Genomic DNA, 23,052 nt, shown 5'->3' with positions numbered 1-23,052 from the left:
TCAAATACTATAATTCAAAAACACATTAGCATATGCTCATGGCTAATGCTAGCCTTAAAAAATATAGTTAAATTTCCTTACAAAAATGATACTGTAAGAAGGTAGTCATTTCTGCTATATTATGCTATTAGCCTTTTCTTAGAATGTAATTATTTTTCTAGGTATGTGATTCAGTAATCAATGAGTTAGACTAAGAGAATTAAGTTATTTTTTAAATTATTTCTATGCTTCAAAACAATTAATACTTTTCAGTGGCCTCAAAGTCTTGAAGTTTGAAATGTGTATATACATATTAAAACAATGTTTTTCAAATAAGGGACTTTTTTAAAAATCCCAACTGACTGTATCATATGATTTACATTAAAAAAAAGGCATCTTCTTCCTTGCCTGTGAATCACTGCCTACTAATAAGGGAGTTGTATCTTTTACTGCTCAACTGATATCCCACATTCCTTAATTACTAACTTCATTAACATTTCATTATCTCCACACTTTGCCTAACTTTTCCCTTTGACCTATATACCATATACCTGTATATAGAAGTACAATCAGTACTTTTCTTCTCAGCATCTCTCGTGTCCCCCCGAGAGGAGAATTCCTAATGGTTTTTGTTAGGCCTTTTAATGGGAGTTGTCCATAGAAGTAAGAAGATTAGTGGGAGTTGTCCATAGAAGAGTCTTCTCAGTTCAACTTTACAGAAAATATGAAAATACCAACCATGGAAAAGAGTAGAATTTATATGTAAAGTTATTTTAACTATATGACAATTTTGTAAAGCATCAGTAAAAAATTTCACTATGTAGCTGGAATCTCCCAATACTTTACAAGAAAAAAATAGTAAATTCTCAGTTTAATATGTAAGAGTTGTTTGGTTTACCTACGAATCAAAAACAAAATGAACTTACTCAACAAACTTTTCCCATAGAAAATGCAGACTCATGGCTATCAAGAATCTTTAGAAACAGCCAGAATGAAGTAACTTTACAAATCTAGCTAAACACAGAAATCTCAATAAGCTTGCAGAAGAGAAAAGTAAAGACTATAATATTTTTAAACATTACCAGTTTTAACCGTTCTTTTCTCCTTTTGCCGAAGGAGGCACTTGACCCAGGTTCTGATTCCTTTTTTCCATCCTCATCCTCATCTTCCTCGTCATCATCCTCAAAACACCAATCTGGCAATAGTGGTGGGGGTGGTGCTTCCTCTATATCACCATAGCGACGAAAAAGTTCTTTCAAATAATCACCCTTATAAATTCCTGGTGGTCTGGCTTGAGCAAAAGTAGCAACTGCTGCTTCAATACTATGGAAAACAAACACCATGTAATTTCCTCACCACTCTTCATTTATGTAGATTTATCAAAACTCACTCATTCTATTTCAGGTACCAAATGAAGTATAATATAGGTTTATGAAATGGACAAATCATATTCCCCACACCGAAGGCATTCGATCATTGAAGGACAAATTTCTTCTGAAACAGCTTAAATATAAGATACACTGATAATCCCTAAAGTAATCTAAAGGTAAGCTGCAATGAGCATATAGAAGAGACCCGGGTAAAGTCTGTGAAAATTCTAAATAAAGCCTTGAAGATTGAGGTCTGACTCTAAAAAAAAAATCAAAGAAATGTGAGTAGCAATATGAATAAAAGTAAAAGCATGTTAGCTTTTAAGAACTTTCAATAGACCCAGGTAAAAGAGCAAAGGTCCTCAGAGAGAGGCAAAACCACAGACTAACACAGTAGTCTGGGGTTACTGTTGAAAGCATCTCAAAGGCCCGAAAGACAGACCTGGAAAAGCATGTAGTAGAGAACCAGAGGATGTGTGAAGAGAAATACACAATCATATGTGTACTTCAGCTGATTATATCCACAGAAGGACCCTCTGTATTTATATACAAAAATAATGACCCTCAATCAGTAAACAAGAAAATTCAGGTAGTAATATCCCATTCACTCAGGAATTTCAGGCAATTTCAGGTTCTCTCAGGATCTAAACAGACACTTCAATAAAGACATGTTTGTTTGATTGGTTCAAATTCAGTAACTGTCCCAAAATACCTCCTTTCATATACCATTATAAGTTTTCCTAATATTCAACAGCTATTAAAAAAGGTATTATTAAAAATGAAAAGAACAAGGGGTGTCTGGCTGGTTCAGTCAGTGGAGCACACAACTCAACCTCAGGGTCGTAAGTTTAAGCCCCATGTTGGGCATTTGCTAGCTTACTTACAAAAAGAAAAGAAAGAACAATAACAACAACAGTAACTTCAAAGGTGAATACAAAAAAAATATTGAGAAAAGTTGCATCTGATTATTCTGGAATATGTAAAAAAAAATCTGGAAAAGACAAGACATAGTATAAAAATCCATAAATATTCAACTACAGTGCCACTTAGAACAACATACCAGGTAATAAATGGTGTTTTAAAGATTAATCAAGTCTAAAACGAAAACCATTTTAAATTTTATTAATCATAACTTTATCAAAAATTTGGTAATATAAAATGCTAAAACTAAAAGAATTAATAAAATATATCATCAATTACTAGTCTTCTTCCATTATAACAAGAAACAAATACCTCCAATCCATTTTCTCCACCAAAAAGGCACATATGAGGAAACCAGTGCGATTGAAACCATGGGTACAATGAACACCTAGAAAATAAAGCAGCTTTGGTTTAAAATTAACACATTACTTCAGAAGCCACATTTTACTTTAAAATTCCAACCTGCAATCAAAACATTTTAATGATTTGATAAAATAACTACATTTTTAAAACTTTGACCCTTTCTTTTTTTTTTTTTTTTTTTAAGATTTATTTATTTATTTATTCATGATAGTCACACAGAGAGAGACAGAGAGGCAGAGACATAGGCAGAGGGAGAAGCAGGCTCCACGCAGGGAGCCCGATGTGGGATTCGATCCCAGGTCTCCAGGATCGCGCCCCGGGCCAAAGGCAGGCGCCAAACCGCTGCGCCACCCAGGGATCCCCACTTTGACCCTTTCTTATAACTATTAGTAATTTCTCAGTTTAAGTTGCTTAGCATCTAATTTATCTCACTAGCTAAAAGTTTAGTATATATTGGTTACAAATCATTTTAGACTCTAAGGCCGAAAAATTTCTCTTAAAGCTAACAGATTCCAAGCACTTTAGATAAGATAGTATTTTTTATCAAACATACAACTTTAAAAGGTGGACACACACATACACACAACACTTCACTGGATCTAGAAAATAACTGATGGATATACAGCACAATAAAAATAAAACTACCTTGAAGTTCTTTTAGAAACCAACTGACAGTATCTTTACACTAATTAATAATATTTAAAATAAACTTTCAGAGGATGCCTGGATTGGCGCAGTTGGCTAAGCATCCAACTCTTGGTTTCAGCTCTGGTCATGATCTCATGGTTGGGAGATCAAGCCCCACATCCAGCTCTGCACTCTGTGTGGAGGTTGCTTAAGACTTTCTCTCCCTCTCCATTGGCTCTTCCCTGCCTCTCTCTCTCTCAAATAAATAATCTTTAAAAAATAAAATAGGGATCCCTGGGTGGCGCAGCGGTTCGGCGCCTGCCTTTGGCCCAGGGCGCGATCCTGGAGATCCGGGATCGAATCCCACGTCGGGCTCCCGGTGCATGGAGCCTGCTTCTCCCTCTGCCTGTGTCTCTGCCTCTCTCTCTCTCTCTCTGTGTGTGACTATCATAAATAAATAAAAATTTAAAAAATAAATAAATAAATAAAATAAACTTTCCAGAGAAAAACTTGAGAAAAATAATTTTTTCTTAAATCTTGTTTCAGTATGTGTTCAAGATTATGTGGGTCTACCTCCACATTCGGAAAAGCTGCAAATGAGCTTCATAAATTAAAAAATGACTGCATTTTTAAATCATTTTAACTACTTTGAAAAAGTAAAAGTTTGGTTGACATTACTAACATGACATTACTTAACTCACTATCTTGCAAACCTCAAAAATGAAGCTTTTCTTGTTATGTTTAATGGAAAGATAATCTGCCATTTAAGATTATACCTTAATAAACTACTCTTTTCTTTGCAATATAAAGCATCCTAATAGAGAACAACTAAAATCAAATATATAACTAAATTAAAAGTTAAGAATTACAAAACTTCTAGAAGAGAATATGGAAGAAAATCTTTGCAATTTAATGTAAGACTTCTTGGATAAAACAAAATAAAAGGAAATATTGATAAATTGGGCTACTTCACAATGGTAAATGCTCTTTGAAAGATGTCTTTAAGAAAATAAAACACTAGGGGGTGTCTGGGTAGCTAGTCCATTAAGTGTCCTAAATCTCAATTTCGGCTAAGGCCATGATCTCAAGGTTGTCAGATTGAGCCCCATGTCAGATTCCACGCTGGGCATAGAGCCTGCTTAAGCTTTCCCTAAAAAGAAAAAAATAAAAAGAGAAAAAAATAAAAACACTAGCCACAGAATATATTCTCATTACATATATCTAATATAGAACTTGTATCCAGGGATCCCTGGGTGGCGCAGCGGTTTGGCGCCTGCCTTTGGCCCAGGGCGTGATCCTGGAGACTCGGGATCGAATCCCACATCGGGCTCCCGGTGCTTGGAGCCTGCTTCTCCCTCTGCCTGTGTCTCTGCCTCTCTCTCTCTCCGTGTGACTATCATGAATACATAAATTAAAAAAAAAAAAAAAAAGAAAAAAAATTAAAAAAAAAAAAAGAACTTGTATCCAGAATATATAAAGAACTCGTAATACTAAATAATAAGACAAACACTCTAATAATTTTTAAACGGGCAAAGGATTTTAAAAGATACTTTATAAAAGAATATGTGTAAATGGTTAACAAGTACCTGAAAAGGCAGTCTACATCATTATCATGAAAATGCAAACTAAAACCACAATGCAATTCCACTACACACTAATTAAAATAGCTAAAATAAAAAAGACTGACCATATCAAATGTGAGTATGCAGAGTTATTGAAACCCTCATACATTGCTGGTAGAACTATAAAACAACACAATTGCCAAAACAGTTTGGCAATTTCTTAAAAAGTTAAACATATATCAGCATCAAATGACCCAGACATTCTAATCCTAGTTATTTACCCAAGAAAAACAAAAATGTGTGCGAAGACATACAAAGATGAATGTCCACAGCAACTTTATTTATAATGGCCAAAAATAGCAAACATCCCAAATGTCAATCATCAGGTGAAGGGATAAACATGTGGTATACCCATTCAATACCTTCCACTCAGCCATAAAAATGAATGAATTGCTAATAAATGCAATGAGGATATATATATTTATATATATAAATTTCATTTACACAGAATCTGTAATATGCAAAAATTTGCATGGAACCATGAAAGACCCTGAACAGCCAAAGCAGTATTGAGGAAAAATAACAAAACTAAAGATATGATACTTCCTTATTTCAAACTATTCTATAAGAATGAGTTATTAAAAACAGTATGGTACTGGCATAAAGATGGACATATAGGCCAAAAGAACAGAATAGGGAACCCAGAATTAAACTCCTGCATATATGGTCAACTAATATTCAATAAGGGAACCCAGAACACTCCATGGGGAATGAAAACAGTATTCACGCAGAATAAAACTAGATGCCAAAAAAAAAAAAAAAAAACTGGACACCTATCTTACACCATTCACAAAAACTAACTCAAAAGAGATCAAAGATTTAAATCTGACTCAATGCCATAAAACTCCAGAAAAAAAATGTAGGGAAGAAACTACTCCACACTGGTCTTGCCAAGAATTTTTTGGATAGGACACCAAAAGCACAAACAACCAAAGCAAGTATAACAAATGAAACTATATCAAACTTGAAAGCTTCTGCCCAGGGACACCTTGGTGGTTCAGTCAGTTAAGCATTTGCCTTTGGCTCAGGTCATGGATGCCAGGGTCCCAGGATCAAGCCCTGCATCGGGCTCTCTACTCAGCAGGGAGCCTGCTACTCCCTCTCCCCACTGCTGGTGCTCTCTCTATTTCTCTCTACATATCTCTTTCTGTCTCAAATAAATAGATAAAATTTTTTAAGTTTAAAAAAAAAAAAAGCAGGCAGCCAGGGTGGCTCAGCGGTTTAGCGCTGCCTTCATCCCAGGATCAGGTGTGATCCTGAAGACCCGGGATCGAGTCCCACGTCAGGCTCCCTGCATGGAGCCTGCTTCTCCCTCTCCCTCTCTGCATCTCATGAATAAACAAATAAAATCTTAAAAAGAAAAAAGAAAAAAACACAAAAAAGGCCTTTGCTACATAAAAAAAAATTTTTGAAAAAAAAAAATTTTTTGAAATTTTGAAAACCAGTATCTTAAAGTTACCATCAACTAAACTAAATCATCTATTTCTATATTCACAGAAATAATCATTAAACTAAATCTATTTCTATATTCATAGAAATAATCATTAATATTTAGAATAAAAACTTTAGTCAATGAGCAATACCCAATTAACAAGAATACAAAGGAATTGCAGACAAAGCAATCTGTGCAAATAAAAATATGAATCAAAACACCACATATGGCAAACTATAAATGAATTAGAATGGCTACAGTGTGCAATATATAGTAAGAAAGTAATACTAAATGCAGTTGGAGGCAATGAAAAGAACAATATCCTGAATTGTTTAGTACTGTATCCAATACTAAAGACAGTATAAGGGCAATGGAGAGATATTAAAAATTTTTAAGCATGGCAATTAAATTATCATGTTTTAAAAAAAACACTCTGGGGGACCTGGCTGCCTCAGTCGGAAGCACATGTGACTCATGATTTCAGTGTTGTGGTTTCGAACCCCATGCTGGGTGTAAAGATTAAAGATAAACAAATAAAGGTTTAATAAACAAATAAATAAATAAATAACCCACTCCAATGGCAGCTCAACAGAAGACAGAGAGGGAGCAATAATAAAGGTAAGAAAAACAATAAGGAAGCCATCCCAGTAATTTATGTGTGAGATAAGGGTCTGAGGGACAAGGCTCATGGTGATAAGGTTATTGAGGGGAGGCAGACTGAAGAGATATTTAAGACAGAATCTCCAATCTGGGGTGTGAATGACTGTCAACAGAGAGAAAAGATATAAAAGGAGTCTCTGGTTCTCTGATGTTGGTGGGCAGTAGCACCATTTATTAGCTTGGGAAGGACAGGAGTTTACATCAGTCTTATACGCAGGGTAATGAGTACAGCTGGTGACGAGGAGTTTAGGGTTCTTTTGGGACTTAAAAGTATTGGAAAAAATAGCAAAGAGCTTCACAGGTGTGGCTGGAACTGAAGATTAAAGAATCATCAACACATAGTCAACTATGGAAGGGGTCTGTGGTATAAGGTCACTAAGGATGGGTATGTAAAATAAGAGAAGAAAACTAATAATAAAATCTAAGGAAAATCAACCTTTCAAGAATAAGTGGCAAAACTATAAAAAAGACTAAAAATAAACTACCATGGGCTCAAGAAAACAAAGAGAACATGGAGTCATCTACAACAAAAAAAGAAAGTTTCAAGACATGACTGTTCAGCTGTTTAAATGTCACATAATAATTAGAAGTGAAAGTCACTATTTAAGAGTGCATGAGGAGGACTCCAGATTGCAATGCAGTGAATGGGAATAAGTGAATTCAAGTATCAATCTTTCAAAAAATCAGCTGGGAAGAGGAAGGGGAAATATAAAACAAGAAGAAAGGTGTGGGGTTTTGTTTTTTTTTTTGGCGGGGGGGTGAATATCATTTAATATGAGAGACTTAAATATGTTTACAGGCTGAAAAGAACCGGGTTAATCACAGAGGTTGACAATAATGGATAACAAGGACACAACTGAAATGAAGTTTCTAAAGAGTAGATAAAAAATAGAGATCAACTTTGAACAGGAAACGATGCCCCTTAGAAATAAATGACTATAATCATGAAACTATAAATTCTATTATCTCCATTGCTTTTTAAGAAAAGGGGCCTCAAAAGTTACAGAAAGTTACACCTTTTGTCCAACATGAATCCTAACCTAACATATAACTTTTCCTTTTATTACTTTGTATTTCAGACCAATTTAAGCAACAAATATTCTAACTGTAAACATAGTTCTCACCTAAACCACTACTGTTTTTGCATCTAATTTTTACTCCAGCAAGATATTTTTACAAATAGAAAATGTAAGAATAACTGCCAACTAAGTGATTAAGTCATGTGATGAAATATAATTTAAGAAAGTAACACAGCTCTTTTAACATTCCTTATTATGCAAATATGTAAAGTTTTAGTCTTATTATACTTTAAAACATTAATAGATGACTAGAGTTTTAAAGTAAGATAATAAAATAATAAAAACCTCATTGAAACAAATCTCTGCAGAAAACTATGGAAGATCATATATTTGATGTTAAAAAAATTCACTGATTACTAGTATGATATGGCTTCAATGTTTAAAAAAAAAAGCGTTCAGTTTTCCTCAATTGATTATGAGAATGGGTCCACCTAGTGGCAAGAAAGCAGAGTTTACATCTAAAGATTAGCTCACTATTAACTATTTCAAGTCAACTCCTTATCAAAATTTGTCTTTGTTTTCGATGTAAGCTAATACAATGAAATAAGTTTATATGGCATGTCAAAAAATATTAACACTAATATACATATTAAGGGAAAACTTTTCTTTAAAAATCAAATGAAGAGAAGAAACAGGTGCACCTGGCTGGCTCAGTACAGAGCAAGTGACTCTGGATCTTGGGACTGTAAATTTGAGCCCCACATTCGTTATAGAAATTACCTAAAAATCTTTCAAAAAATAAAAAAGAGAACGAGAGAGAGAAACTATGTCTCCAGCAAAAGGACAGAAGGATGAGCTATAACAATAGGAATACATATCCTGGAAATATAAATTACGAAGAGGTGACTTAGAAAAGGTTAATGACAAACTGTTTTTATTTTTATTTTATTTTTTTTTTTGGCAAACTGTTTTTAAATAAAGCCTTATTTCAATATACGTAATTTCCTTTTTATCTCACTAGTCAGATAAATTAATTTTTAGGATCTCAGACTAAATCAGTATTTCCCAGAGGACACCTGGCAATGTTAGGGGACATTTTTAATTGTCACAACTGGTGGGATGCCACTAGCATCCAGTGGGTAGAGGCCACTGATGCTGTTAAACATACTACAAAGCACAGGAGAGCCCTCCAAAATAAATTATCCAACCCAAAATGGCAATAGTGCTGAGGATGAAATGCTCTGGTCTAAAAGAGCAAAAAAAATAAGAACAGAAAAAAGAAACTAACAATTATTAAGAACTTATTCTATACAAAGTTATCTTAAATATTTTTTAAACCAAAAAAAAGCTTTTTACCAAAATAAATATATGCTACTCATGAAAATACATATTCACGAATCTGTTACAGTATTGATAACTAGAAATACCTAAATTAGAGGTATTGGTTACATATCTATCATACAATTTACTATTTACCAAGAAATCAGCTACTTCTCTTTTAACAGATTTTTTAATTTCTCCAGTCCCCAAAATTCTTATTCTGAAGACAGATATTTCTGTACATGCAAACAACAAATGCACTACAGCCTCCATGAAGAGCTATAAAAAAAATTAAGGTTTCTGGTAAATCATTTGGGGCCAAAACCTGACTTTATGTGACATTTATTTATAGTCTATTTTTCCTAGTGTAAATGAATATTCAGGGCAGTCCCAGTGGCCCAGCGGTTTTATCACCGCCTTCGGCCCAGGACGTGATCCTGGAGACATGGGATTGAGTCCCACATCAGGCTCCCTGCATGGAGCCTGCTTCTCCCTCTGCCTGCCTGCCTCTCTCTCTCTCTCTCTCTCTCTCTCTGTCATAGAGAAATAAATTAAAAATCTTTTAAAAAATGAATATTCATGTTTAACTGCAGAAATGTTAATGTGTTTAATTATGGAATGATCTCCAACACCAAGATTATCTCTAAATACTATTTTCTAAATAGGAACCACTAAAATGAACCAAACTCTTCAGAGAAATAACAGATGCTGTCTGGAAAACATCATGTGCCAGAGAACAAGGAAACCATCAGACTAATGGGTAATATCAAAAGAATATAGAAACCAACTGAAGAGGCTCCCATTGCCCTAGGTTGGAGCAGTTTGGACGTTAAGAATAAATGTTGAGCTGAGTGAAGTAAGTCAGTCGGAGAAGGACAAACATTATATGTTCTCATTCATGTGGGAAATATAAATAATAGTGAAAGGGAATATAAGGGAAGGGAGAAGAAATGTGTGGGAAATATCAGAAAGAGAGACATAACGTAAAGACTGCTAACCGGGAAACGAACTAGGGGTAGTAGAAGGGGAGGAGGGCGGGGGGTGGGAGTGATTGGGTGACGGGCACTGGGGGTTATTCTGTATGTTGGTAAATTGAACACCAATAAAAAAAATAAAAATAAAAAAATAAAAAATAAAAAATTTAAAAAAAGATATAAAGTCATAAATGTTATATCTTTATCTTGCAAAAAAATAAATAAATAAATGTTGACAGCAACTGATTTAAATACATCAACTATATAAAAATAATTCCAACAATACAACTGGACAATTTATAAGGGTAACTTATTTTCCTAAACCTAGGAGTGTTAATCTTTCTGAAATCATGACATCTTTTTCTGAATGTTAAAACTTTTTGTCCTCCTTGAATTCTTCAAGCGTATTTTTAGCATCTACCACTGCAATGATTTCTTTCAAGTAAGAAAACAGCTGTCACTCAAAGGCCATAGTGCTGTGTATCTTCCGGATGTATACCTAAATATAGGTGTATATATGTGCACTTGTTACATACAGTCTTGTGAATGTACCATAATACTGTATAGCATATATTGCATGTTATTGTTCTTCTGTTAAATAATAGTTGCATACTCTATAAACGACCTGCTTTTATCAGATATCAAATTCTGTTTTTATTACAAATGAAGCTGTGATGAAATTCCTTTCACATAAATCTTCATGTCCATCTCTACTTCCTTAAAATGAATTCTTAGATGTAGTCTTGATAAGTCAAAGTATATAAATGCTTTCAAAGATCTTGAAAAATATCACCAAATGTCCCTCCAGAGAAGCAGTACCAAGTAACACCCTAACAATATGAGAGCACTCAATGTATCCAATCCTTGACATAATTTTTTAAATCCTTACAATCTGATGGGGGAAGGTAACAACTATATTTTAGTTGTATCTTTTGTTAACAAATGAAAAAAATTTTTTCATGTTTCTTGGCTATTTGTATTTTCTTTTATATAAGTTGCATTTTCATTGTTTTCTGTATTTTGCCATTGGGATTATAAAATCTCTTTGCATATATACATATATTATTTGTTAAGATTTTATTTACTTATTTGAGAGAGAAAGCATGCAAGCAGGAAAAGGGAGAGGGACAAGCAGATTCCTTGCTGAGCGCTGAGCTAGATCTCACAACCCCAAGATCATAACCTGAGCCTCAGATACCAACCAACTGAGCCACCCAGGTGTCCCTCTTTGTATATTTTTTTTATCCGTCATATGCTTCAAATATTTTTCCAAACTTGTCAAATAATACTTGTGCTCTGTTTCTGTTATGTTTTATAGTTCAGAAATTATTTTTCATTTTTCATGAGTTAATATAGAAATCAGGGTAGCAACAACCTAGAGCCAGTGGCTCAGTGGTTGAGCGTCTGCCTTTGGCTCAGGGCATAATCCTGGGGCCCTGGGATCGAGTCCTCCATCAGGCTCCCCACAGGGAGCCTCCTTCTCCCTCCATCTATGTCTCTGCTTCTCTGCGTGTCTCTCATGAATAAATACATAAAATCTTAAGGAAAAAAAATACCTATTAGATGCATGACCAAAGGCAAACTACTTAATTTCTCTGAAACTTAATTTTCTTAACTGTAAAATGGGGATAACACCACATACTACATAGTTGTCATGAGGATTATATTCATTCATTTCTTCATTCATTCACTTATAGTTTACCATTATGTCTGCCAAGCAAAGAATAAGCACTCATTGATTACAGTAGGTACTATTACAGTAATGGAGAACACATTTTCATTTTTGACAGGAACACTCAAATTTAAGTGTACATAAAAAAGTCTCCAAAGATCCTTGTTTTTAAAAAACAAAAAAACAAAAACTGAATTCCTAGGCTTTAATCCCCGAGTTTTTGATTATGCAGATTCAGGATGAGACCCTAAAACAAATATTTCTAATAAGCATCCTCAGGTGATTCTCATGCAAGCAGTCCAGGGACACTGCTGTGGATTCTGCCTTTGGTTGATATATTGAAATATACTACCTTATCCCAGAATTAAATAAATACTGACCTATATTTTCTCCTATGTGTTTATGGGTCCTTTTAAAAATATTTAATCCATCTAAAATACATGTTATTATATAGTGGACTAATTGTTTCACACCATTTATTGAATAATCACACCTTCCCCCTACAATTTGGAAAACATATCCTCTACCACCAGGAAACTACTATAGTGTCCATTACTTTACCCTCTGCTTTACAAACTGGTAAGGACAATCCCCTCATTATTTTTGTTTTTCAAATTTTTCTTGCTCATAATATTGCCTCTTTCATTTGCCAAACAATGTTGTTCTGTGCTCAATATATGTTGACTTATGTTGAAGCAGTAAATTTTACAAATAAAAGAAATTAACTTCATAATAATTGTTCCAAAGTTTCATTGGGATTTTGCTTAGAATTACACTAAAAATTGAAATTAACTTGGAAACAAATATCTCTCTCTTTCTTCGAGTCTTTTAAACATCCAAGTATATTTTCTTCATAAAGACCTCCTACACTTAATAACTTTATTCCTTGGTATCATGTACTTCTGTTACAGAAAAGAGAAGTGGTTTAGAGTATGAACTTAAAACTAAGATTGCTTAGGATATGACCTACGCTCTAACCATTACTAGTTGTGTGAATGACCTTGAATAAGTCACTTAATCTTCCCAATCTTCAATTTCTCATCATAAAATGGGGGTGACAATAAATTCCATGTAAAAAGACTGTTGTAAGAAGAAAAGGAGACACTGAATGTAAAACAGTTTACAGAGTGACTAGCACAGAAGAAATGCTCCATAAATGTTAATCAGTATTATTAATAAGATTAGTAAGACCATCCTCTAATTTTATTTTCTATTTACTGTTTATTTGCAAGAAAGTCGATATTTTCTTATTTATCTGTGTTCAAATATATCCCCTGTACTTTCTTACTATTTCTAATAGTTTTTCACTTAATTCTCTGTATAGGGAAAATATTAGCTACTTAAAACTTTAAAAAGAAGAAATTGCGGGGATCCCTGGGTGGCTCAGAGGTTTAGCACCTGCCTTCGGCCCAGGACATGATCCTGGAGTCCCAGGATCGGGTCCCGCATCGGGCTCCCTGCATGGAGCCTGCTTCTCCCCTCTGCCTATGTCTCTGCCTCTCTCTCTCTTTCTTTCTCTGTGTCTCTCATGAATACATTTTTTAAAAATCTTTAAAAAAAAAAAAAAAAGAAGAAGAAGAAATTGCAAAAGAAAATATATTGACAACAAAAGTTTTAAAATATTACCTTAAAAATTAAAAGGCAAATCAAATGTAAAAACTTTCCAAAAGTACATATAAGAGGTTAACTTGGGGATCCCTGGGTGGCTCAGTGGTTTAGCGCCTGCCTTCGGCCCAGGGCGTGATCCTGGAGTCCCAAGATCGAGTCCCACATCAGGCTCCCCGCATGGAGCCTGCCTCTCCCTCTGCCTGTGTCTCTGCCTCTCTCTCTCTCTCTCTCTCTCTCTCTCTCTGTGTCTCTCATGAATGAATAAGTAAAATATTAAAAAAAAAAAAAGAAGAAGAAGTTAACTTATGGCATCTAACTATCACGAGAAAAAAATTATTCAATAAGCTACAAAAAAACAAATAGTTGGTTATATAAAAAACATTTAAATTAGATCCTCAATTCAAATCATATATCAATATAAATATCTGAAAGAACAAAGAAAATCAAAGCTAAAAATCAAACCTTAAAAATTCTAGAAGACCATTAGTAGCACTGTTTATAATAGAAAAAAAAACTGAAAATAAACCAAATGTCATTTTAAGTAACTGTCCGTTTTAATTTACCTATTTAATACATTTAGTGTTTATTATCTGCCTTCCTCCCACATCCCCTCCCCCTGCTCCCAGTCCATGCTAAAATATAAGCTCCAGGGAACCCTGGGTGGCGCAGCGGTTTGGCGCCTGCCTTTGGCCCAGGGCGCGATCCTGGAGACCCGGGATCGAATCCCACGTCGGGCTCTCGGTGCATGGAGCCTGCTTCTCCCTCTGCCTATGTCCCTGCCTCTCTCTCTCTCTGTGACTGTCATAAATAAATAAAAATGTTAAAAAAAAAAAAATTTAAAATATAAGCTCCAATAGAGCAAAGACTTTTTTATTTTCTCCACTGATATGTTCCAAGAGCCAATACCTTACAAAGAGTAGCAATCAATAAATATCTGCTGAACTAGTTGTCCATCAACAGGAAAATGGATAAACCATATGATATTCATGATAGAATACTATACAGCAGCCAAATATGAACCACAGTTACACACATCATCATGAATCACTCTTAGAAATACAATACTGAGTGAAAAAAAGAGTTTCACTCAGGGACACCTGGGTGGCTCAGTGGTTGAGCGTCTGCCTTTGGCTCAGGTCATAATCTCAGGGTCCTGGGATCAAGTGCCGCATCAGCTCCCCAAAGGGAGCCTGCTTCTCCCTCTGCCTTTGCCTCTGCCTCTCTCTCTCTGTGCCTCTCATGAACAAATAAATAAAAAAAATTTTCTAAATATATTTTCAGGACACCTGGGTGGCTCAGCAGTTTGGCGCCTGCCTTCGGCCGAAGGTATAATTCTGGAGATACGGGATTGAGTACCACGTCAGGCTCCCTGCATGGAGCCTGCTTCTCTCTCTGCCTGTCTCTCTGCCTCTCTCTCTGTATCTCTCATGAATAAAATAAAATTTTAAAAAAAATTTTTTTCATAGTATACACAGTATAAAATGCAAAATTATAAAAAATAAATATGCAGTGTTTAAGGTAAAGTTTCCCAGTAGTATACCTGAAGAGGGGCAATTAGGGCTTTATCTCAAAAACTGTAAAAATTACAAAAATGTATTTCATAGTTCACAAAAGTTAGTCTATTACTCTAACTACTTTAATCACTTTTCTCAGTGATTACTTAAAAAAGAAAAAAAATTTTCTGTATCACCTCACTTGCAAAAAAGAAAATGGAAACCCAATCACAAAATAAAATATTTAAAGAGTGGTAAAGTAAGACATACCTATAAGTTCTGGAGGGTTTCTTTCATTAAACCGCTCACACAGACGAATAAATGTCTCAGTATTCTCAGTTGTAGGGCACTCACCATGTCTAGTAATACGGAAACATTTTTTTTTTTTGAAAAAGAAGAAATTGCAAATTTCAGCAAAAAGTTTCAATATTAAATAAAGAATCTTAATACATGACTTACCCTTTACACTGAAGTTTTATGTATTTGATTCCTTCTTTTTCTATGTCATTTCTGTCATAGAACCTTGAAGTATTTGTTAGGTCCACTAACAAGCCCATCTTAACCTTAAAAAAAAAAAAAGAAAGAAAGAAAAAAGGAAGATTTACTAGTAACTGAATTTGTTCCAAAACAAACTGACGAAATGGCAATACTCCAGTTTAACCATCTATATTGAGAGAGATTTTATGTTCACTCTGCCAATAAACTATTGACAAGAGCATCAGTTACTGAAGTTTTATTCAAGGTACCAGAACTTAAAAGGCACTCAATGAAATAAATTAACCCCCAAACTAATGATGGAACTAGAACAGAAGCAAAACTTACTCCACTTCAACATCCTAAAAGTCTACCTAAAAAAGCAAACATGGATGCAGTTTTCTGCATCCACCCGACTTATGATTTATTAGCAAGACAATACAGCAAGAATAGCATCTGTGTGAAATACACCCCATACCCCAGGCACACATCAACTCAGCATTCTAAACAGCTATCACTACATCACAAGCTAGGCAGCTAATTCTAAAGTGAGTACCATATACGATAAAAAGTATGTACAGTCAAAATTCTTTTGTAAATCCCTTAAATAGTCAATAGAGAACAGTACACATGGCCATAACTATACATCTCATTGAATACTTAATCTCACCTCTTAGCCAGTTTTTCTTCCTGCACTGGAACTAAAATCATTATTTCTTCTGTTCACCATCAATTGATATAGTTGGCTTGTGATCAGAGGCCAAGTGGTTTAAAAAATCTTTCACAACTAGAATCATCTTCAGACTAGTAAGAGAGTCTCACTAAGATATGTACATCCAAACTGAGCCAAGTTAAAGAACAGTTAATTCATACATCCTCGGGCGTCTGAGTTGCTCAGTTGGTTAAGCAACTGCCTTAAGCTCAGGTCATGATCTCAGGGTCCTGGGATGGAGCCCCTACCTCAGGCTTCCTACTGAGGAAGCCTGCTTCTCCCTCTCTCCTGCCCCTGTTGATGTTCTCTCTCACCATCTCTCTAATAAATAAATTAAAATTTTAAAAAAATTAAGGAGCACCTTAATTTTTTTTTTTAAGATTTTATTTATTTATTCATGAGAGACACACAGAGAGAGGCAGAGACACAGGCAGAGGGAGAAGCAGGCTCCATGCAGGGAGCCCGACGTGGGACTCAATCCCGGGACTCCAGGATCACAGCCTAGGCCAAAGGCGGGTGCCAAACCGCTGAGCCACCCAGGGATCCCAAGAAGCACCTTAATTAATTAATTTTAAAAAAATTAAGGCTCAATCAGTTAAGCGTCTGCCTTCAGCTCAGGTCACGATCGCAGGGTCCTGGGATGGAGCCCTGCATCAGTGCTCACTGTTCAGCAGGGGAGTCTGCTTGTCCCTCTCCCACTGACCTTCACCCCCCTCGTGCTCTTTCTCTCTCACTCTGCTTTCTCTCAAATAAATTCTTTAAAATAAATAAATAATGGGAGCACACGGGTGTCTCCATGGTTGAGCATCTTGCCTTTGGCTTAGGTCATGATCCCGGGGTCCTGGTTTACAGTCCTGCATCAGGCTCCCCGCAGGGAGTCTGCTTCTCCCTCTGCCTATGTCTCTGCCTCTCTCTCTGCCTCTCATGAATAAATAAATGAAATTTTTTAAATTAAATAAATAAAATAAATTTTAAAAATAAAAAATTCATACATCCTCTATCCTATTTTGAAGCACATTATTCTCTGGGAAGAATGGCAAGAGAAACAATCTGCACTTTTTTTTTTTTTAAGATTCTTTATTTATTTATTCATGAGAGACACAGAGAAAGAAACATAGACAGAGGGAGAAGCAGGCTCCTCACAGGGAGCCCGAAGCAGGACTTGATTCCCGGACCAGGATCACGCTCTGAGCCAAAAGCAGATGCTGAGCCACCCAGATGTCCCCAATCTGCACTTTTTAAATTGTTATTTTTCTCTCTTTTATTGTTGCTGATTTTACTGAGTACCTATTATTGGATGTGCCTAAAGGAGATTGGTCTACATAATGTTTTGACTCCATTCTTAGAAAGAAAAATAGCAAAAGTATTTATATTTCACGCACAACAAAACTAACAAAACTTTTTTCCAAAATACTAACTAGCTGCCATAATGTGCTCACTGATTTTGCCAGATTCTTTAGTTTAAGTACAGATGAGAGATCAATCTACCCATCAAGAGAGTTCTTACTTACAGGAAATGTATTTTTTTATGACATTTTCTACAATATGCCACCCCTGGACCTACTTCTTTTCTCACAGAGCTTCAGCAGTGATCTCAATTCCTTCAAAGGACATATATTGTCAAACACAGAGGTTTAGATCTCATTAATACAGCTTCTCAGTGAGTTAGAATTAGAACTCATGGGCAGCCCTGGTGGCGCAGCGGTTTGGCTCCGCCTGCAGCCTGGGGTGTGATCCTGGAGACCCAGGATCAAGTCCCACATCGGACTCCCTGCATGGAGCCTGCTTCTCCCTCTCCCTGTGTCTCTGCCTCTCTCTCTCTGTGTCTAAGAATAAATAAATAAAATGTTTAAAAAAAAAAAAAAAAGAATTAGAACTCACGTTGTGTGTATCCAGGTCCAAAATAAGAAATGGATGTAAAGTGGAAATGGGCAAGAAAATATGAAGTTTCTAACTACATAGGAAACTTTAGCCAAGGAAATGGAGAAACTACCGTATGACTTGACTGCCTGAAGCCCCATATATGTGTATGTGTGTATGTGTGAGATGTGTCTATATAGGTAACATGTTATGTGTGAATCTGTCTGCATACACATATACATATATATTACATATACATATTTATTTTTCATAATAGTCCCAATCCATGAAGTAAGAATAATAATAGTATCTACCTCATGGAGTTGTTATAAGATTCAATAAAGGCCTTATTCTGTGCCAAGCACTATTCTACGTGCTTTATATACACTAATTTTATTTACAGATGAGGAAACTGAAACAGGAAGAGATTATGTAACTTGCCCACAAAGCTGCAAGTGGCAAACTGGAAATCAAAGCCAGAATATATGGCTTCTAAGCCTAAACTCTTACAATACCAACCAGGAAATATTTAATGCTCTATAAATGTTAACTATGATTTAATTCATATCACTATTGATAATGAAAATAAAAGTTTAAAGTTTACAAAAAATATAAATACGCAACAAAACTACACCAAGAAAAGGAATAACAGGTTTTCAAAATCTAAGTGACAATTTTTCTCCCATGATAGAAGCCCTTGGGTAGGGCAGCCCAAGTGGCTCAGCGGTTTAGCGCCACCTTCAGCCCAGGGCATGATCCTGGAGACCTGGGATCCAGTCCCACATTGGGCTCCCTGCATGGAGCCTGCTTCTCCCTCTGCCTGTGTCTCTACCTCTCTCTCTCTCTTTCTCTCTCTCTCTGTCTCTCTCATGAATAAATAAATAAATAAAATCTTTAAAAAAAAAAAAGAAGCCTTTGGGTAATGGGTATTAATATTAGACTAATGTACTAAAATAGAAGAGTACAAACAGTAGTGTTACAAGTTGAATTATGTCCCCTAAAAGGATATGTTCAAGTGCTAAATCCTATACCTGTGAATGAGACCTTATCTGGAAATAGGGCTAGAGAGTCTTTACAAATATAATCAAGTTAAGATGAGATCATACTGCATTAGGGTGTCCTTAAAAGACAGAAACTTAGACACACACAGGGAGATGTCAATAACAAGAGACAACCCACAAAGCTGCAAGCCAAGGAATATCAAGGATCACTGGTATTAACCAGAAGCTAGCTAGCAGAAAAGAACGAATGGAAAAGATTCTCCTTCTAAGCCTCCAGAAGGAACCAACCTTTCCAATACCTTGATTTAGAACTTCCTGCATCCAGAACTGTGAGAGAATAAATGTCTGCTGTTTTAAGCCACTCATTTCATAGTAATTTGTTACAGTAGCTTTAGGAAACGAATCAGTATGATGTCAGATTAATATAAAAAATTAAAAAGTTTCATTTGGGAAAGTAGTTTGGCCCTTTCTTATAAAATTAGCTATGCACACTGCAATCATACTCTTGAACATTTACCCCAGAAAAATGAAAACTGTACATGAATGTTTACATAGCTTTATTTGCAATACCCTGCAACTGGAAATAACTCAAATTGGTTAAATGGTTATTTAAGCATTCAATGAGAGAAGAGTTAAATAAACCCTGATACATCCATATAAGTAAATACTATTCAACAAAAAGAAAAACTTTTTGTTGAAACATACAACAACTTGGATGGCCCTCAAGGGTATTATGCTTAGTGAAAAAAGCCAATCCCAAAAGGCCACATACTGTTTTGTTTTTTAAAGATTTTTTTTAAAATGTATTCATGAGAGAGAGAGAGAGAGAGAGAGAGAGGCAAAGACATAGGCAGAGGGAGAAGCAGGCTCCATGCAGGGAGCCTGACGTGGGACTCGATCCTGGGTCTCCAGGATGAGGCCCTGGGTTGGAGGCGGCACTAAACCGCTGAGCCACCCGGGCTGCCTGGCCACATACTGTTTTATTCCATTTATGTAATTTTCAAAATGACAAAATTATAGAGATGGAAAATGGATTAGCAGGTACAAATGTACAGAGATGGGGGTGAGTAGAGTCTAGCCATAAAGGGATAGCATGTGAGAATTCCTCTGTGGAGATGAAACAGTTCTGTGACTAACACCAAATCTATACATTGGATCAAAATGCAGAGAACTATATACATATACACAAAAATGAACACATATAAAAACTCTAAAAACTAAATAAGGTCTGTAATCAATTCAACAGTACTATACAAATGTCAATTTCCTGCTTTGATGTTATACTACAATTATGTAAAATGTCACCATTGGGAAAAGCTAGGGGGAGGGTTCACAGAATTCTATGTACAATTTTTACCACTTCCTCTTAGTCAATAAATTGTTTCAAAATAAGTATTTTTAAGCCACTTGAAGAATGAGAGAGAGATAAAGTATACTAAATCAATACCAAAAGGTTTTGATTCTTACCTTCAGACTCTTTAGATAATTTGAGAGCATACTGGGATGGAATCGATTTTCTTCAGCAACTTGACTATCATATCTTGGTCCTAACATTGTCTTCAGAGGTAAGAATCTTCCTAAACATTAAGACAGGTAACAATTTTCATTAAAGAAAATGTTCCAGGTTGAAACCATAATTAGCAATTCTCAAAATCACTTTCTTTTTTTTTTTTTAATACTTTTATTTATGCATGAGAGACATAGAGAGAGAGAAAGAGGCAGAGACACAGGCAGAGGGAGAAGCAGGCCCCATGCCGGGAGCCCGACGTGGGACTGGATCCCAGGTCTCCAGGATCAGGCCTGGGCTGAAGGTGGCGCTAAACCGCTAAGCCACCGGGGCTGCCCCTCTTCTTTTTTATTTTTGTTTAAAGATTTATTTATTTATTTATGATAGACATAGAGAGAGAGGCAGAGACACAGGAGGAGGGAGAAGCAGGCCCCATGCCAGGAGCCTGATGCAGGACTCGATCCCAGGACCCCAGGATCGCGCCCTGGGCCAAAGGCAGGTGCCAAACTGCTGAGCCACCCAGGGATCCCGTCTTCTTTTTTAAAAAAATATTTTTATTTATTTATTCATGAGAGACACAGAGAGAGAGGCAGAGACACAGGCAGAGGCAGAGGGAGAAGCAGGCTCCATGCAGAGAGCCCATGCAGGACTCAGTCCCAGGTCTCCAGGATCACACCCTGGGCCAAAGGCAGATGCTCAACCACTGAGCCACTCAGGCGTACCATAAAATCACTGTCTTAAAACGTTTTAAATGGAACTGTTCACGATGTATTCTCAGTACAAACCATACTTTTAAAAGTATCACCTTAGGGGATCCCTGGGTGGCGCAGCGGTTTGGCGCCTGCCTTTGGCCCAGGGCGTGATCCTGGAGACCCAGGATCGAATCCCACATCGGGCTCCCGGTGCATGGAGCCTGCTTCTCCCTCTGCCTGTGTCTCTGCCTCTCTCTCTCTCTCTCTGTGACTATCATAAATAAATAAAAATTAAAAAAAAAAAAAAATCTTTAAAAAAAAAAAATAAAAGTATCACCTTAGAATTTTTAAGGACAACATAAATTCCAAAAATTGACAATCAAATAGAATAGCAAGAGAAAGGGGCGCCTGAGTGGTTCAGTCAGTTGAGCATCCCAGTCTCGGTTTCAGCTCAGGTCATGATCTCAGGGTCATAGGATCCAGCCCCACAAGAGGCTGTGCCCAGTAGGGAGTCGGCTTGAGGTTTTTTTTTTTCTCCCTTGAGATATTTTTCTCCGTTCCACTCCCTCCTCTTCTGTTCCTCCCCCAGCTTGTGTGCAAGCACATGCGTTTAAGTTTGAGGCACCGGTATGAACAAAATAGGTAAAGCAGATTAAGAGGTATAAACTTCCAGTTGCAAAATAAATAAATCACAGGGATGAAAAGTGCAGCATAGAGCAGAGTCAATAATATTTTAATGACATTGTATGATGACAGATGGTAACTACACTTATTGTGGTAAGCACTACATAATGCAAAGAATTGTCAAATCACTATGTACACCTGAAACTACTATAACATTGTATGTCAACTATACTTCATCAATAAAAATTATTTTAATTTTATATTGGCTAATAGTTTAAAAAAAGACTAAGGTTTTAAACTACATTAAAAAGTTATTGCCTTAAAGCCTTTAAAAATATAATAATAGAAAACTGATAATGGAGTACATTAAATCAGTCTTTAAAATTTCTAATTATACTTCTTTACTGTAAGGTTAAAACTTTCTCCATCATATAAGCTTTATCCTGCATTCCAAGATAGGGATCATACTGAGAAGCATGCTAACCAAAATCACTCTTTTTTTTCTTTAAGATTTTATTTATTTATTCATGAGAGACACAGAGAGAGGCAGAGACATAGGCAGAGGGAGAAGCAGTCTCCCTGCAGGGGAGCCCAATGCGGAACTCGATCCCAGGACCCCAGGATCAGGATCTGAGCCAAAGACAGACACTCAACCACTGACCCACCCAGGTGCCCCCAAAATCACTCATTAAACAACTATCAGTGATCATAATTTCAGCAAGACTAACTGACCTTTTTGGCCTTTTATTTTCCCTGAATCATAGTATAAGCATAGGAGGAGTCACCTTATATAATCAATTTTAAAATCAACTATTTTAACTGATTTATATCTTAAAACTCAATAATATCAGTAAGAATATCTACGTAAAATAACATGAGTGAAATCTTAACATCTATCCAGAGACTTTTTTTTTTAAGATTTATTTATTTATTTATTTATGAGAGAGAGAGAGAGAGAGAGAGAGAGAGAGAGGCAGAGACACAGGCAGAGGGAGAAGCAGGCTCCATGCCAGGAGCCCGATGCAGGACTCGATCCCAGGACTCCAGGATCACGCCCTGGGCCAAAGGCAGGCGCCAAAGCGCTGAGCCACTCAGGGATCCCCTATCCAGAGACTTTAACCT

General features: G+C 36.1%; 1 protein-coding gene across 4 annotated transcripts in view; it reads right to left on the bottom strand.

Annotated features, from left to right (window-relative positions):
* The window catches only part of RNGTT (RNA guanylyltransferase and 5'-phosphatase), a 369,143-nt gene that overhangs the window by 309,031 nt on the left and 37,060 nt on the right, over positions 1-23,052 (bottom strand). For all 4 annotated transcript variants that reach the window (XM_077903107.1, XM_077903108.1, XM_077903110.1 and 1 more), the window contains exons 2-6: positions 20,575-20,684; positions 15,520-15,623; positions 15,331-15,419; positions 2,583-2,658; positions 1,062-1,302 (exon numbers count right to left, since the gene is read on the bottom strand). In XM_077903107.1, the coding sequence (XP_077759233.1) occupies positions 1,062-1,302; positions 2,583-2,658; positions 15,331-15,419; positions 15,520-15,623; positions 20,575-20,661 (597 nt within the window). In that variant the 5' untranslated portion in view covers positions 20,662-20,684. The remainder of the gene's footprint in view (positions 1-1,061; positions 1,303-2,582; positions 2,659-15,330; positions 15,420-15,519; positions 15,624-20,574; positions 20,685-23,052) is intronic.

The sequence above is a fragment of the Canis aureus genome, chromosome 7, assembly GCF_053574225.1.
Source record: "Canis aureus isolate CA01 chromosome 7, VMU_Caureus_v.1.0, whole genome shotgun sequence".
NCBI lineage: Eukaryota > Metazoa > Chordata > Mammalia > Carnivora > Canidae > Canis > Canis aureus.
This window is presented reverse-complemented; position numbering and strand designations above follow the sequence as displayed.